Here is an 18,582-nt window from a genome sequence, read left to right on the forward strand (position 1 = left end):
GAGATTTTGAGTAAGTGATCTTAAGTGTCGGGTGGGTTTGTAAATACGGAGTAAGGTGCAAAGCCAGGTGGATGAGGAATTATTAATTAGACTGTGAATGATTGAGATTACTTTATATTTTATCCTGTACTTTATGGGTAGCCAATGAAGAGAATGTAGGATGGGTGTAATATGATTGCGAATGGAGGTACCGGATAATAAGCGAGCAGCACTATTTTGAACTATGTTAAAGTCAATGCAGAATTCATCACAATATCCAGATTTAGGTCTCATCATTCATTGGCAACCTATAGTTATCACATTTAATCATATCAGGTTGCACACAGGATCTCCCCATCCACAGAACAGTTATTAAGTAATAATTTATTATCCATCAACCATCCCTTGACAGCCTTATTTAATACAGTAATGAAACTGCTCCAAAGGTATTTCACCAGGCCTCAAACTAGAAATAAAAAATGGATAGTCTGCACAGCATTTATAAAAATCAAGCCCATAGCAGATTACAACCTAATGGGCACAAATATATATTAAACATTGGGATCAATACTTATCCTTAGCTTTTCCTCCCCTCCCCCTGATATTCCAACGAAGTCAGAGGGAGCGAGAACACAAGGGGACAGATCGCTGGATGGCTGGGAAAGCACAAGTCACCAGGTGATATCCCAACCCCCAAGTGAATAACTCACTGCCGATTCCAGTAGGGAGTTACCCACTGAGAAAGAGCCGTCAGCTTGCTTGGAACAGCTGAAACTCAGAGTGAGCTCCCCAGGGAAGAAATCCAGAAATACTCCACTAAGCGTCAGGAAGCAGTGCTGCAAGTGCAACCTCTGTCGAACAGGATTTCTTCACCAAACCGGAAACCCGAAGGGCACCAGGGCAGGAGCAGGGCCAGGGCAATCTCGGAACAGACTGCCAAGCACCTGGCAAAGGTATTAATACCCCAGCCATGAGTACAAATACTTCCCATAAGGAGCATGTGGTTTAGTAACAGAACAATCGTTGCATGAACCAGGACTCCCCTTATCTGCAGACAGGGTTATCTTCAAAATGGGGAAGAATAGCATGCAAGCCACTGCAACCAAGAGCAGCACCTCTGTTGTGGGGTCACTCATCCCCCAACTCCCTTGGCCATGGATATGGTGAGAAGGTGAAAGGCATACTCGATAATTAGACGGACAAGAACCCTCCTCACCGAGGCAGGGTCCCACAGGCGAGAATGACTGGCCATAATGGCCCATTGAGCTCAGCAGGCATCAAGGTGACTCCTGGACAGGAGAAACCCATAAGGGGCACCAGGGAGCTACTCTGGAGAGGCTTCCTCAGGAAACAGACCTGCTGTGCCTTAAAATGTCCTAAGGAGAGCGCTACCGCTCGACTGGCTGTCAGCGCTTGGGAAGAACCAAGAGCAACCACCAGTAGAAGCGGTGACATCCCTTCTCTGGGAACGGAGAATGAGGGACACCCCTCATAGGGGTGGACAGAGGGGAACCCGGTTGAATCTCCCCTCCTTGAAGGGAGAGAAGTAATGGGAATCGGGGCCTCCCGATCCCAAAAACCTTTCACTCTCCCAAGGACAGTTGAGGTACAATCACTGATTGCTGAGGTTCAGAAGTGACCAATCCACCACTGGCAACTACCCTCAGAAGGGTGAGTGACAGTAAAAAATGGAGCAGCCCCAGCAAAAACGGTCCAACGACCACCTCTGCTGTTCCCCGGCCCTGGCTCTGGCTCAGAGACAAACATACCAGGGACGAACTTCAGGGGCTTCCCCACAAAAGGGGTTCATGACACGGGAGGGGTTGAGAAACATATTCCTCTTCTGTGGCCACTCCCCTTAGGGTTCAATCAGGAACACAGTCCTAGTCAGTCCTGTGGCTGTGGTACACAAATCTGTCGTGCTTGCTACGAGGGAAACGCGCGCGCACACAGATACACCCATACAGCAGAAGGTAACTGGAAAAAAGAGCCCTTCGCTGTAAAAACATGCTAACAAGCACCCATACAGTGGTATCCACTTGCTGGAGTAGGTGGCTATGTGTGGATAATGCTTTCCTTGCCAGCGATTCCCAGCACTTCATAGTGCAGAACTGACGAGGAGGCCGAGACCATGACAGGACGATGGCAGAACTCTGGCTTGGCAGAATCTGCACAGACAGAATGCTGCCCGTCACCACCCAAGGCGCTCAGAGTAGACGCCTTGCCGCACTCGACCACGCACGCTGCACTCCACAGTCACACTAACTCACAGTGGATGGACCAGGAACAGAGTGATGACAGTGTTCCCAGGACCACTGGTGCACCGGGCATGGCTTGGTGGTAGGTTGTATTCCATGGCATTGCCTTCTGAGAACACTCCAAGAGGCTGGACACAGACCTTGAAACTACATCAGAAATGGCTCACCTTCATTTCCCTCAATGAACAATAGTAGCGGTCCATAGCGACAGACTGTGCCCATGGAGCCCTGCGGTTGTCCCACAGCATCCGACCACATCCACTGGTGCTCACAGTGGTGAAGTTGCCTGTAGGGCCCATAGTGCTATTTGTGCGTACCAACGAAGGGTCACATCAAGAGCATCGAACAATGCAGAACCCAGGGATTTGATGGAGCTTGACCGAATCAGGATCAGATCGACTGTACATAGTGTCAACCCTGGCACCACAGGCACACACGGACCTCGACCACCTGGTGGTCCCTGATAGAGCAGCCGGTGCCTGAAGGCATCAATGGACCAGTGATACCAAGGAAAGGAAACAGCTGCAGCTCCCGAAAAAACCACTTACAAAGACAGTAGAGGAAGAGAGCAAAGCTGAATTCCATGAGCACACAGCTCCGCGGAAAAAAAAGAAGTGACTGAGGGACTTTGCCTAGGGGGCAGGGTGATGACTACAGCTGTACATGCTCAGTAGGGTATGTATGAAAGTGCTAGATTGTTTAAGATCAAAGTTCTGTGCTGGGCTCCAACCAATATCTCCCATGTGTGAGGACCACCATCCTGCTTGTCCTCGAAGAATATATTTATTCCTGTTACAGATCCCCACATAAAACCTGTATGATAGCAAAATACCTCACTTTGGCTACACATGCAAACACAAACCCGCACCTCAAATTAGAAATATAGACATGCAAATAAAAATGAAGTTCTTCTTTGCTCCATTGCCCATTCTATCCTCCCCCCTTCCCCTCCAGTACTCTGCAGACAGAAGAGGGGCTGGTAGATACAAGAGATGAGGAGGAGCTGGATTAGGGGGCACAGTAGCTATTCACCCTGCATTGTCTGTTCTAGGGACTGGATTAAGGAGCAGAACGGCTCTTCTTTGGCGTGCTGTCTGCTCCATGCTCACCCTCCCTATCTTCCTGTTCCCTGCACACTGCTTAGGAGGGGAGGTGCTGAAGCAAGAAGCAGAGGGTTCTTCTCTGCTTCCTGCCCAATATGGCTATCCCAGAAGAGTTTCTGTGCGCTCGTTTTAGGTCCCTCATATTAAGTAAAAGTGGCCCTGTGTATGCAATTACATTTCATGCATAATCATTCACAATATCCTGAAAATCAAATTCTGGGTGGGTCCCGATAATCAGGCTGAGCAACACTGGCCTAGGCAGGAGATGGAACATCTCCCCTATAAAGAGAGTCTGCATAGGTTAGGGCTCTTCAGATTGAAAAAAGGATGGTTTACAAAATGAGGAGTGGAACAGGAAAATAGGGGATGGTTATTTACCCTTTCAAATAATAAAACAATGGGACTCTCCATGAAACCAACAACTTGCAGATTTAAAACAAATTGCAGCATGTCCAATCAAACTGTGGAATCTGTTGCCAGAAGATATGCTCAAGGCGATTACCATAGTGGGGTTTAAGAAAGGTTTAGACAAGTTCCTGGAGGAAAACATTTGTCAGGTACACCAGGGAATGCCATTGCTATCCCTGGGAGCAAGTAACAGATCTACTTTTTGGAATCTGCCTTGTACTTGTGACTTGGACTGGCCACTATCAGAGTGAGTATGCTGGGCTTGATGGACCTTGGTCTGATCCAGCATGGCATTGATATTTTTATGCTTGTCATCTGGGGCAGAAGAGTGTACTGGGTGGGAGATGAAGAGGAAGAGAAAGGGGATGGGGAGGTTCAGACCTGTGAATAGTTAAATAGCGAAAACATTTTAAACTTGTATTCACCTGTAGTATTTCTGTAGGCATTCAACTCACCTACTTAGACTTGGAGCCTTTTTGTTTACTTGCTCTTCACTCTTTTTCTCTTCTCTCTCTTCCTTCCTTTTCTTCTTTACATGTTTAACTTTAGTTCTTCTTTTACGTTTCTTTTTTCTGTTTTTCTCACTTTCAAACTCACTAGCAGAAAGTAATGATTCCGAAGATGAAGATTTAGAAAGGACATTTGCTGCTTCTGATGAAGCTTTGTTAATTTTCTCCAAACCTTTAAAAAAAATGTTCAAAAATAATTTGTGCATGCATATAAAAGGAGTCAATATAAGCAACTGATTTGTGGTAGGAACAGTTAATTGAACTGTTTATTGAACTGGGTCTATATGAGCAAAGCTCTTCTCCCTGAGCATCAAGCCTCGTTCAGTGTTTGAAATGTGCCTTTAATTTGTTTGACTGTACAAAATGGCAAGAACTGAAGAACTTGGAAGCCCCACAGAGCAGAGTTGCTTACCTGTAACAGGTGTTCTCACGGGACAGCAGGTTGTTAGTCCTCACATGTGGGTGACATCATCAGGATGGAGCCCAATCACGGAACACTTTTGTCAAAGTTTTGTCAAAGTTTCTAGAACTTTAACTGGCACCACTGAGCATGCCCAGCATAGCATCAACCCTGCATCCAGCAGGGGTCCCCCTTCAATCTCATTTATAGTAAAGATGAGCAAAAAATAAAATAAGAAAACATAACAGATCCAACTCCGTGGGGTGGCGGGCGGGTTCCGTGAAGACTAACATCCTGCTGTCCTGTGAGAAAACCTGTTACAGGTAAGCAACTCTTGCTTTCTCACAGGCCAAGCAGGATGGTAGTCCTCACATGTGGGTGATTAGCAAGCTACAGGATGCCCGAATGTCATATAGACAAAATACCTAAAGACGTGCAACAGGCACAACAACTGAGGTAGTTTTGGTGAATTGGGCAGCCTGATCATCTCCCTGGGTCGCAGGAAGGAGTTGGGATATTATATGGGAAACAGGTTATGGAGGACCGACTGGCCGAAGATGGAATCCTGTCTACCAGCTTTGTCAAGGCAGTAATGAGCTGCAAATGTATGGAGGGAGCTCCATGTGGCAGCCCTACAGATGTCAGCAAGAGGAACGGTTTGGAAGTGTGCCACTGACGTTGCCATTGCTCTTATGGAGTGTGCTTTAACATGGTCTTGAAGAGGAAGACCTGCTTGATAATAGCAAAAGGAAATGCAATCTGCTAGCCAGGTGGAAATGGCCTGTTTACCTACTGGAGTACCCAATTTGGTTTTATCGAAAGAGACAAATAATTGGGTGGATGTCCTGTAGGCTGCAGTACGATCTAAATAAAAAGCAAGAGCATGTTTGCAGTCCAAGGAGTGGAGAGCTTGTTCACCTGGTTGTGAGTGAGGTCTGGGAAAAAAGGTTGGAAGAGTTATACATTGATTTAAATGAAACTCAGAGACTACTTTTGGCAGGAATTTAGGGTGAGTACGGAGCACTATGCGGTCGTGAAGGAAGTGTAAGGTGCATATGTGACTAATGCATGTAACTCACTGACTCTGCGAGTGGATGTTAATAGCTATGAGAAAGATCACCTTCCAAGTGGGATGGCGAAGCTCGCAGGAATGCAAAGGCTCAAAGGGAGGCTTCATAAATTGTGCTAGAACAACATTAAGGTCCCAAGTAGGAATTGGAGGGCATAGGGGAGGTTTAAGGTGTAGTAAACCTCTCATGAAGCGAGCCATAAGTGGTTGTGTTGATATCGTGGTGTTGTCGATACCTTTGTGATAAGCCGCGATAGCACTAATGTGTACTCGAATAGAGGAAATCTGTAATCCAGATTCCGAAAGATGCCAAAGGTAGTCTAGGAATTTTACTAGGGAACAGGTAAAGGGGTCTATATTTCCTTTGTCTCACACCACGAGGAAAATCTTTTCCATTTTGCACAATACGATCTACTGGTAGAAGGTTTTCGTGAAGCTATGAGGACTTGTGAAACACTGTCGGATAGGTTTAAAGCTTGCAAAGTCAAGCTTTCAACATCCAAGCTGTCAGGGTTAGTGATTGGACGTTGGGATGACGCAGGTTCAGGGCCCATTCGTGGGGATGAAAAGTGCAGCTGAGATTGTCTGCCATTACATTGTCCACGCCTGCCAGATAAGTCGCCCTCAGCAATATGGCGTGGGAGAGCGCCCAGGCCCAGATCTGCGCTGTCTCCTGACATAGTAGATAAGAGCCTGTGCCCCCTTGTTTGTTTAGATACCATATTGCAACCTGATTATCGGTTTGTATGAGGACCATTTTGTTAGACAGGCAATCCTGAAAGGCAGAGAGGGCATATCGAATTGAACGGAGTTCTAGAAAATTTATCTGATGCTTGGACTCCGCCTTGGTCCACAAACCTTGGGTCTGGAGGTTGCGGACGTGAGCTCCCCAACTCAGGGTAGATGCATCTGTGGTTAGTGTAATTTGGGATTGTGGAGGTTGGAAAGGTAGTCCTACCAGGAGATTGGACTCCTGTATCCACCAATTCAGGGAGAGACGCAACTGATTGGTGACATGGATAGTGTGAGACATCTTTTGACTTGACTGGGACCACTGGGATTTTAAAGTCCATTGAGACACTCTCATGGCTAAGCGAGCCATGGGAGTTACATGAACTGTGGATGCCATGTGGTCCAGTAAGGTCAAGAGGTGACGAGCCGTAGTGGTCTGGTGAGATTGAAGGAATCTTGCTATGATGAATAAGGAGTGTGCCCTGGTATGTGGGAGGAACACTTTTGCCTGGAGAGTGTCGAGATCTATTCCTATGAACGAGATTTTTTGAGATGGAGTCAGATTGGATTTGGGGTAGTTGATAAGGAACCCCAGTGATTGGAGCAGATTGATTGTGCAATGGAGTGACTTAAATGCTCCCCTTTGAGTCGGAGCCCTTATAAGCCAATCGTCCAGGTATGGATAGATGTGGACGTTGTTTTTCCTTAAATGGGCTGGTACAACTGCCAGGCATTTTGTGAAAACCCTTGGAGCTGATGGCAGTCTGAATGGTAGTACACGGTACTGAAAATGAGACTGACCTACTATGAATCTGAGGTATTTGCGATGAGGCGGATAAATCGCGATGTGTGCGAAAGCCTCCTGCAGGTCCAGAGAGCAAAGCCAATCTGTTCTTTGAATCAGTGGGAGCAAGGTTCCTAAGGTTACCATTCTGAACTTTTCCTTTTTGTGATATTTGTTTAGGGCACGCAAATCCAAAATAGGATGAATGCCTCCTGATTTTTTTGGGATCAGGAAGAAGTGGGAGTAGAACCCTTGACCCCAATGCTGTTAAGGTTCTGGTTCTACAGCATTTGATTGTAAAAGGGTCAAGAGCTCCGCTTCGAGAAGCGGCGAGTGAATGTTTGGATTTGTGAGAGGAGGGAATAAACCGTCCGGCGGTACAGTGAGAAAGTTTAGATGGTATCCTTAGCTTATTACAGAGAGTACCCACTGATCTGTTGTGATGGTGTGCCATAGAGTGGAGAAGAGGAACAAGCGGCCCCCCACTGGAATGACATGGGAAGGAAGAGATTGGCTGTTGCTCTCTAGAAGAGAGTCAAAAACCGAAGCTGGCCGTGTTTATGGGGCAGGTTGGGTTTTTGGTGTTCTAGCCTGACGAGTCTGTCCTCTGAGGAGGTTTAGATTGTCGAGAACGAGATTGAGGTGGATAATACCTTCTGGGTTTATACTGAAACAGTCGAGGATCTAGTCTGAAAGATCGTTTTGTAGTGGAAGGATAATCTGGAGGAAGAGCAGACAGTTGACAGAGTGTCATGGTGGTCTTTTAATTATGCAACTGTTTCTTGGATTTTGGTAGCAAATAAGTTGTCACCAGTACATGGCAGGTCTGCGAGATGATCCTGAACCTCTTGTCATTAGTCAGAGGATTTAAGCCATGCCCAACGTCATGCACTGATGCCTGCTACAAAAACCCTGGAGGCGGTGTCAAAGATATCGTAGACTGCTCTTATCTCATGCTTACCAGCATCTAAACCCTTGAGAAGGATGTTAAGTCAAGGTAAAGATTCAGAATACTCTTGTACTTTTTTCCAGAGATTTCTGGAGTACTGAGTCATATTTAACCTGTATGCTGCAATGCGAGCAAAGCCATGGAAGACCCTTCATCCGAAGGCATCTAAGGATTTCTGTTCCTTACCTGGAGGTGCTGAGGAATGAGGTCTGGCCTTTTTAGATTTCTTTTGGGCAGACTCCACAACTACTGACTGGTGAGGTAGTTGAGATTTTTGGAAACCTGGGGCTGATTGTACCAAATAGATAGCATCAGCTTTCCTATTCACAGGAGGAACTAAGCTAGGATGCTCCCAGTTACAGTTTAAAAGGTCCAGTAGAACTTCATGAACAGGAACTGCCATGACCTCCTTGGGTGCCATCTATGAATTGTAGCACTTTAACCATTTTATGCCTGGCATCCTTTTCTGTTTGCAAATCAAAAGGAATTGTCTCGGACATTTCCTTAATAAAATTTGCAAAAGTCAAGTCTTCAGGTGGAGAATGTCGACATTCACCTGGAGGTGAAGGTTGTGAAGGAAGATCATCTGAATCATCAGTGTCAGTAGTATTAATTCCCCATGGATTGTAAGGGAGGTCACCGGCACCTCCAGGACCTTGAGGTTGGTGTGGAGGTGCAAATCCAGCCGTATCTAGGGGTGGCACCGATGGAATTCAAGGGGGCACGATGGAAGTCGAGCTGGCATAGATGGAGGCACTGAAGATGGTGAAGGCATCAATGGCATCTGTGTTTTCGCAGGACGATGCGATGGTATGAAACCCGATGGTCCTGGTGTTGGTTCGGGCATCAGCCGATCCGGTTCCTCAGAGGATAAAGGTATCGGCATCGGTGGCTTCATGGGGCCCGATGGCACGGCTGAAACCGCAGGAAGAGCACCGATTAACGAGTCCAGTCTATCTAGAAGAGGAGCCAGCATCATCGATATGGGATCAGGCATCGGTATGGGGGCCGGTGTCTGTGGAGACTGAAATGATCGTGGAGACTGGAATGATCGTAAAGCCTGAAGCACCGCCTCTTGGACAATCCTGTCCAATTCCGCCCGAGAAGCCGGCATGAGGGGCACGGCTATTGGGGTTGGAGGATCGGAAAGCATTGCCGGAGGATCCACCGATGGTGGTGGAGTTCCAGATCCTGGCACCGATACTGGTGGGGAGCACCTCGGTGCCCTGCGTCCAGACGGGGATGGGGCCTTGTCTCCTCGGGGCTTTTTAGTCGGTGGCTCCGTCGCCGATGGCTTTCCAATTCTTACATCGGAGACACTTCGTTGATGACAGTATCGATGCTTCTCTAGATGATCGGTCTGCTGTTTATCTGGCATCGAAGACGAAGACGTCAATGCTTTGGACCAGGAAGAGGAAGTTGAGGGGACATCACCGGTGGATTTTTGTCGTTTAGGCTTCAGTGGCGACGGAGTCTTCGAGGATAGAGGGTTTTGACTCAATACTGGTTTATTAGAAGTCGATGGAGAAACCTTGAAAAGGAGTTCCATCTTCTCCAAACGGGCCCTCCAGCCTTTTGGAGTCATTTGTGAACAGCTTGTACACTGTTGCACGTCTGAAACGAGTCCAAGACAGAGGACGCACATGACATGAGGGTCTGTGATAGACATAGTTCTTGGGCACTCGGGACATTTGAGGAACCCGGTGACCATGATTTTTGAAAAATAAATGGTCGCATGGTCGATGACCGTCGAATATCGTGAGAGAAAATCTCCGGGAACTGACTGAATAACGACGGAAGAAACTTACAGGCATTTACAATGGTTGGTGGTCGATGAGGAACCCCCGGGATAGGAAACTAAAAATTTATTTTTTTCAAGTTCCGTGAGGAAAACTCACAGAGCTCTAAGATCCGTGAGGCTACTGCTGCCGGAAAAAAAAGAGACTGAAGGGGGACCCCTGCTGGATGCAGGGTTGATGCTATGCTGGGCATGCTCAGTGGTGCCAGTTAAAGTTCTAGAAACTTTGACAAAAGTGTTCCATGATTGGGCTCCATCCTGATGATGTCACCCACATGTGAGGACTACCATCCTGCTTGTCCTGTGAGAACAACCAAGTCATCAACTTAAAATTGATTAGACTGACATGCTACCCATTGTAGTTTGCCTCAGTGGTTTCCTGATGGGGATAACATAGGGTAGAGCTATTGGGTATATAACACTTGAAAAAACACTACAAATCATGGAAGAAAAGAAATGAAAAGTTACTTCCTGATTTATTCGGGTTATAGTACTACACTATTCTACACCTTTGAGCAGTGGTTTATTTAACTTGTTGAGTCTCTTAAGAATAAAAGCACTTCGAAACTTATGAAAATGCAGGTAAAAATAAGATGTTATATGAGACTTAATATTCATGGACTTGTCTCAAAACTGTTTCTACAGAAATTGATCTTTTCTTATTTTATAAATCTAACCTTAGTTACCTACTTCTCCACTTTTTAAGTTCACTCAAAGATGCACCATCCTAGAAAAGCAGGCCTACAACAGGTTGAACAGCTTCAGCCTCTAGCCCTCCCTCTTTCCACTTACTACAAACTTTCGCTTTTTTTGGATTGAGTCCTCAGCTGCACTGCTCCTGAAGATACAAAAAAATTATATAGCATACTACACTTTAAAACTGAGGGGGTCATTTATCAAGATGCGCTAAGGCGTTTTCGCATGTGTTAAGAGCTTATCGCATGTGAAAACGTCTTTAACGCATGCAATAGCACCATATCGTATGGTGCAATGCAAATTTGAAAAAGAGGAGGAGCAGGGAGTGGGCTGGGTATGCCAGTGTGCGCAATGCTATCGCACAGACTTAACGCCGATTTAGCCGTTAAGCCGTGCGATAGCTCGTGTCACCGGGCGGTAAGGTTTTATTGCATTTTGCAATGTCTCCTGAAAGGCCTGTTTGAGTAGATTTAATGCTCCTGGGTGGGAGGGGGGGGGGGGGGGGAAGAGAGAGACTAGCCATAGTATCCTCTTCCTAGATAGGTTTGTGTATTCCTATGGAAGGCCCACCTAGTAACTCGAGGTGAGGGTTAGGTATTGGTGTAGGGGGTTAGGGGCCACTTTGACATTCAATGTGAGACGTACGAACAGAACAGTGGTCTCCTGTGAAGATGTGAGGACCGACGGAGAGAGGAAACTCACTCCAATGAGATCTGTGCAATGTTCTCTCAACCTACCTTGATGGACTCTCTACCTGGGTAACATCAAGCTAGGTGGAGAGAACATTGCCCAAATCTCATCGTGGAGTGAGTTTCCTCTCTCCGTCGGTCCTCAGATCTTCACAAGAGACCATTGTTCTGTTCATACGTCTCACATTGAATGTCAAAGTGGCCCCTAACCCCCTACACCAATACCTAACCCTCACCTCGAGTTACTAGGTGGGCCTACCATAGGGATACAAAATACCTATCTAGGGAGAGGATACTATGGCTAGTTAGTCTGTCTCTCTCTCTCTCTCCCCCCCCCCCCCTCCCCAGTGGTTGCCTGCAGGAAATACATCAGGCTGGCACTTATTGCAAAGTCTGAAAAGGTTATTGCAATTTGCGCTAACTTAGCTCTTCGCATAGGCAAATAGCGCAAATTGTGATAAACTGTATATTAGCATAAACCACGCCCCTTTTGCTATCGCATGCGATACTTATCGCATTTTGATAAATCCAGGCCTGAGAGAGATAGTATTTCTATTCTTGCAGGTGAACTTTAGGGTTATATGTTTAACAGATTGATTTCTCAGTTCTGTTGAGCTGTGGCAAATGACTTTCCCAAAAGAAAAGGTCCAGCTCTGATCTCCACAGACTTTAGTACACTATGTCTGAATGAATAAAGAGGCAATCCGATAGAAAGCTCAGACATATTCTGGAAACAGATATGGACACAACAAGAATTTTTAACCTGAGGGGAAACTGGTCTTACCACCATCTTTTACTGACTCTGTGACCAGTACTCCTGTGTCAGTAACCCGCACATCAGCATATGGTCTGCTTGCAGCGTCTGTTTTCAGATTTTCTATCTGTTCTATCACTTCAAATCCAGAGATAACCAGCCCAAAGACCACGTGCACACTACAAACACACAGAAGTATATTAAAACAGGTCTTTAGAAGGGATTCCTTTTAAATCATAACAATTTACATTCCTGCATAGAGACGACAGGGAGAGGATACATTGCAGCAGCCAACCAAGTAAGCAAGCATTTGCATAATACTGAATTCAGCTAGAAAATGTCAACAGGAAAAAGCTAAATTGATTTTCTGTCTAGCAACACTTATTCCTCTTTCATAAAGGATTATGCTGGAGAAGAAAATAAACAAGATGGTAATAGAGGGATTAGGCAACAGCAGCCTTAGCGCAGTGCTTCTCAGAGGTAAACCAGCCTGCTCTTTTTCTCAGCACCTTTACTTTCATTACCTCTCTTCTCGTGGCCCCCTAATGACAGTCTCACAGTCCCCTGGAAATCCATAGACCTCAGGTTCAGAACTAGGTAATAAAATTCCAGACTTCTAATGAGAAATTACCACTTACCTGATAATTTCCTTTACTTTAGGATAATCAGATGAATTCAGAACAAGTGGATTAGAACCTCTACCAGCAGATGAAGACGGAGCAAACTGATGTCACAGTATATATATACCCCTGCACTGACATCAGCCTGCCAGTATTCTCTTCAAAAGCAACTATGGACAGACTAGCAAAACTTGATTAAACAGATAACCCATTTCAATACTCAGCCAACACTGAGCTCAGACAAGAATGTATTACCACTAGTCTAGGGACTGGACAAACATTTACTAGTAATCCGTATAACATGTAGCCATGGAGGAAGACCATAATACAACCATTTGGCAGCCAAGGGAGGGAAACTGGATTCATCTGATTGCCCAAAAGAAAAGGAAATTATAAGGTAAGCACTAATTTCTTATTTCTTTGTGTCCAGTCAGATGAATCCAGAACAAGCGAGATGTACCCAAGCTACTCCCGAACATGGCGAGAGGCTGCCCACAGCCCAGTTAAAACCGCATGTGCAAAGGCTGTGTCCTCTCGGGCCTGCACATTCAGATGATAATACCTGGAAAAAGTGTATAACTAGGATCACGTCGCAGCATGGCAAATGTAGACAGGTGACAACTTCACTTCCGCCCATGACACTGCTTGAGCTCTAGGGGAATGAGCCCTGACCTGAGTAGGTAACTGCTTCCCAGCGTCAATGTATGCAGCTGTGACTACCTCCTTAATCCAGCGAACTATGGTATCCCACAAGACCAGCTCTCCCTGTCTAGTACTGCAGTGAAGGACAAACAGGCTTAGTAACCTCCAGATAACGGAAAACATGACTCTTGAGATCCAAGGGTCGCAACAGACAATACTTCTTTACATCTTTCTCTTTGTCCAGAGAGGGCAGGGAGGTGGCCTGATTCAAGTGAAAGTCAATGATCACCTTCGGTAGAAAAGAAGGAACAGTACGCAGCTTTACCACACCCCTGGAGTCACCCGGAGGAATGGCTCCCGGCAAGACAAGGCCTGCAGTTCGGAAACCCTACGCACAGAACAAATTGCCAAAAGAAACACCATTTTCAAGGGCAGAAACCGAAAGTTCAGGTTCCTCATTGGTCTAAACGTAGAGCCCACCAAGAAATCAAATACCAAATTAAGACTCCAATAAGGACAATGGAAACCGCAAAGGAGGACAAAGATGTTTCACTCTTTTCAGGAAAAAGGCCACATCAGGATGAACTGACAAGGATCCACCATTCACCTGTCCTCTGAAACAGGCGAGAGCAGCTACTTGTACCTTTAGGGAATTAAGTGCCAAGCCTTTATTCAAGTCATCCTGCAAAATTCCAAAATGAGTGGGATCTTGAGCGAACAAGTTAGGTTAGGTTGCTGTTCTCTTGAAACCAAAAATTTTTCTAATAGATCTGGTTCAAAAAATACATATCGTTCTTTCTCTACTGTCATAACACATTTACAAGGGAATTGAATCAATATCTGAGCACCCAGGGCACGAACTCTTGGACACAAATTCAATAATTTTTTACGATGTAATTGCGTTGTTCTAACTACGTCAGGATATATCCAAACCTTTTCACCCAAGTACTGTTTATTCCTATTCCTAAGGAAAGTTCTTAATATGTTGTCTCTCTCAACAGAAGAGGCAAAAGTGACTAATAATATACCCCTCCTCTCTATCTGTTTTTCTTGGGAAGTTTCTAGAAATCCCGATAGATCTTCTAAGGGAGATACTACTGGAGAGTCATTTTTAAGAATCTCTTCCCCTACAGATTTCTTAGAATTATCTGACACAAAATATGCTTTAATTATATTAGGCATATTAGTTGGAGAGAGAGTTAACAATTCCCGAAAATAATTGTTTAATTGTTCCTTAGGGGAAACAAGTTTGCACTTGGGGAAGTTTACCATTCTTAGATTATTATATCTAAGTCTTTTCTCGAGACTCTCTATTCTCTTATCTGTTCTGGAGTCACCCTGGATCAAGTTTGACTGAACTTCTCTTATCTGAGCTACTTGAGAGTCCAGGTTTTGTAATTTATTAGAATTAGACAATACTACCGGATTAACAATTTCATTTTGTTCTTGAAAGCCTCGAAAGGCTTGAGTCAAGGAAACCATTGTTTTTTCTTTTACCGATACAGCACTCCATATAGCATCTAAAGTTACAACTTCTGGTTTCTCTGACAATGTAATCTCAGGTATTTTGAACATGGTCTCTCAGAATTTCATAGTAAAATAAGGATATAGCATAAATGAAAATGTTATGTATAAATAATGTTTAAACTATTTATATGGTTAAACACTATATAATATGTAATGCTATTCCTTATGATAAGGTATGTAATCCTTATTTGTGTTTATTTGTAAAATTAATAAAGTATAAATTTAAAAAAAACAAACCCGCACATAGGCCAAGGAAGGGAAGAATTTTCTAGCTCTTAGCAAGGTGGAAATCACTACCGCAGAGTATGCACATTTCAGCAAGAAAGTCCTTTCAAGAGCCATACAGTAAAACAAAATCGAGTTGGATCTTCGTGAAGAATAGGACCCTGCCGCAACAGATCCCTGTGCGCCAGAAGCCAAAGGGGCGATTCCGCCAGGAGCTGCCGCAGATATCCATACCAGAGTCTCCTGGGCCAATCTGGAGCAGCCAAAAGCACCATCCCCCATGGCGCTCGATCCTTTGGACTAATCTGTCCAACAGGGGTGATGGAGGAAAGGCATAAAGCAACTTGTCGTCCAGCCACTCCTGCATCATCAAGGCATATATCCAACGACTTCGGATCTCTGCTGAGACTGAAGAATCACAGAACGTTTGCACTGTGAGAAGTAGACAGCAGGTCTAGAAACAGGAGACCCCAGCGATCCAGAATCAGCTAAAATGCTTTATTGACAGCACCCATTCTTCTGGGTCCAGACTTTCTCTGCAGAGAAAGTCTGCTCTTACATTGCCTTTTCCTGTTATATGCAAGGCTAAGTACATCTGGAGATGTAATTCAGCCATTTCCATAAGGTCATCTATCTCCTGCGATACTTGTTGGCTCTTGGCTCCTCCCTGGTGATTTATGTAAGCCACAGTTGTTGAGTTGTCAGACATTATCCGGACCGCTCGACTCTGCAGCCTGTCACCGAACTGCAAACATTCCTGCTGGACTGCCCTGGCTTCCAAACGATTAATGTTCCAGAGAGACTCTTCTGTATCCCAGCGCCCTTGCGCTGTCAACTCCTGAAAGTGAGCTCCCCAACCACGGAGCCTCACATCTGTCGTCAGTACTAGCCAGTCTGGTGGTGCTAGGAAGATTCCCTTCATTAGATAATCCGGCTGTAGCCACCACTGCAGTCGGGAGGAGACATCCATCAGTAGATGGAGCCGAATCAACAGTCCAGAGAATGCGGGTTCCACTAAGACAACAGGGAACGTTGAAGTGTATGCATATGCACCCTCACCCATGGTACCACTTCCAGGGCTGTTACCATTAAACCAAATACCTGCAGGTAGGACCTTACGGTCAGGCACAGAGTGTTCATCAATAGACACAGCTATGCCATCAACTTCCAAATATAAGCTTCTGACAGGAAAACCTTGCCCTGCTTCATGTCGAACCAAACCCCAAGGTATTCCAATGACTGATCAAGCTGAAGACTGCTCTTGATCAGGTTCACAACCCAGTCGAATTCCTGCAACAGGGAGAACATCTTGTGGGTCACCACGTGGCTCTCCTCCAGCGACCTGGCTCAAATCAGCCATCCATCAAATATGGGTGTACTAGGATCCCATCCTCTCTCAATTCTGTCGCAACTCCCATTACCTTGGAAAAGGTCCTGGGAGCAGTGACCACACCAAAAGGCAGTGCCCGAAACTAATAATGGTGTCCCAGAACTGCAAACTGCAGAAAGCGTCGATGGTCCAGTTGAATGGGAATGTGAAGATACGGTTTGGACAGATCCAAAGAGGTCAGAACCACCCCCCCGCCCCGACTGTATGGGCATTATCACAGAGCGCAAAATCTCCATGCGAAAATGCTTCACCTGCAAATGACAGTTGACACCCTTGAGATCCAGGATGGGATGAAAGGATCCCTCTTTCTTGGGCGCAACAAAATAAATTGAATATAACCCTGTATTATTATTATTTTTTTTTTTTTTTAAATGTGGGCACTGGAATCAGACCCCTCAGACTGAGAAGCCTTGCCAATGTACCCTCCACTGCCTGTTTCTTCTGCGGGAGTGGCAAGGAGAGATCATGAACACATAAGAACATGCCATACTGGGTCAGACCAAGGGTCCATCAAGCCCAGCATCCTGTTTCCAACAGTGGCCAATCCAGGCCATAAGAACCTGGCAAGTACCCCAAAAACTAAGTCTATTCCATGTTACAGTTGCTAGTAATAGCGGTGGTTATTATCTAAGTCAACTTAATTAATGGCAGGTAATGGACTTCTCCTCCAAGAACTTATCCAATCCTTTTTTAAACACAGCTATACTGACTGCACTAACCACATCTTCTGGCAACAAATTCCAGAGTTTAATTGTGTGTTGAGTGAATAAGAACTTTCTCAGATTAGTTTTAAATGTGCCAAATGCTAACTTCATGGAGTGCTCCCTAGTCTTTCTATTATCCGAAAGAGTAAAAAACCGATTCACATCTACCCGTTCTAGACCTCTCATGATTTTAAACACCTCTATCATATCCCCCCTCAGCTGTCTCTTCTCCAAGCTGAAAAGTCGTAACCTCTTTAGTCTTTCCTCATAGGGGAGCTGTTCCATTCCCCTTATCATTTTGGTAGCCCTTCTCTGTACCTTCTCCATCGCAATTATATCTTTTTTGAGATGCGGCGACAGAATTGTACACAGTATTCAAGGTGCGGTCTCACCATGGAGCGATACAAAGGCATTATGACATTTTCCGTTTTATTCACCATTCCCTTTCTAATAATTCCCAACATTCTGTTTGCTTTTTTCACTGCAGCAGCACACGGAACCGACAATTTCAATGTGTTATCCACTATGACGCCTAGATCTCTTTCTTGGGTAGTAGAACCTAATATGGAACCTAAAATTGTGTAACCATAGCAAGGGTTATTTTTCCCTATATGCATCACCTTGCACTTATCCACATTAAATTTCATCTGCCATTTTGATGCCCAATTTTCCAGCCTCACAAGGTCTTCCTGCAATTTATCACAATCTGCTCTTGATTTAACTACTCTGAACAGTTTTGTATCATCCGCAAATTTGATTACCTCACTTGTCGTATTTCTTTCCAGATCATTTATAAATATATTGAAAAGTAAGAGTCCCAATACAGATCCCTGAGGCACTCCACTGCCCACTCCCTCCCACGGAGAAAATTATCCATTTAATCCTACTCTCTGTTTCCTGACTTTTAGCCAGTTTGTAATCCACGAAAGGACATCGCCACCTATCCCATGACTTTTTATTTTTCTAAGAAGCCTCTCATGAGGAACTTTATCAAATGCCTTCTGAAAATCCAAGTACATTACATCTACCGGTTCACCTTTATCCACATGTTTATTAACTCCTTCAAAAAAGTGAAGCAGATTTGTGAGGCAAGACTTGCCTTGGGTAAAGCCATGCTGACTTTGTTCCATTAAACCATGTCTTTCTATATGTTCTGTGATGTTGATGTTTAGAACACTTTCCACTATTTCCTGGCACTGAAGTCAGGCTAACTGGTCTATAGTTTCCTGGATCGCCCCTGGAGCCCTTTTTAAATATGGGGGTTACATTAGCTATCCTCCAGTCATCAGGTACAATGTGGATGATTTTAATGATAGGTTACAAATTTTTACTAATAGGTCTGAAAT

At 45.0% G+C, this 18,582-nt stretch overlaps 1 protein-coding gene across 7 annotated transcripts in view; it reads right to left on the minus strand.

Moving 5' to 3' along the window:
* NKTR (natural killer cell triggering receptor) overlaps positions 1 to 18,582 on the minus strand; it is a 369,410-nt gene that overhangs the window by 164,670 nt on the left and 186,158 nt on the right. For all 7 annotated transcript variants that reach the window (XM_029588338.1, XM_029588337.1, XM_029588336.1 and 4 more), the window contains 2 exons: positions 12,159 to 12,307; positions 4,204 to 4,429 (listed from right to left, as the gene is read on the minus strand). In XM_029588338.1, coding sequence (XP_029444198.1) covers positions 4,204 to 4,429; positions 12,159 to 12,307 — 375 coding nt within the window. The remainder of the gene's footprint in view (positions 1 to 4,203; positions 4,430 to 12,158; positions 12,308 to 18,582) is intronic.

Source organism: Rhinatrema bivittatum, chromosome 2 (genome assembly GCF_901001135.1).
Source record: "Rhinatrema bivittatum chromosome 2, aRhiBiv1.1, whole genome shotgun sequence".
NCBI lineage: Eukaryota > Metazoa > Chordata > Amphibia > Gymnophiona > Rhinatrematidae > Rhinatrema > Rhinatrema bivittatum.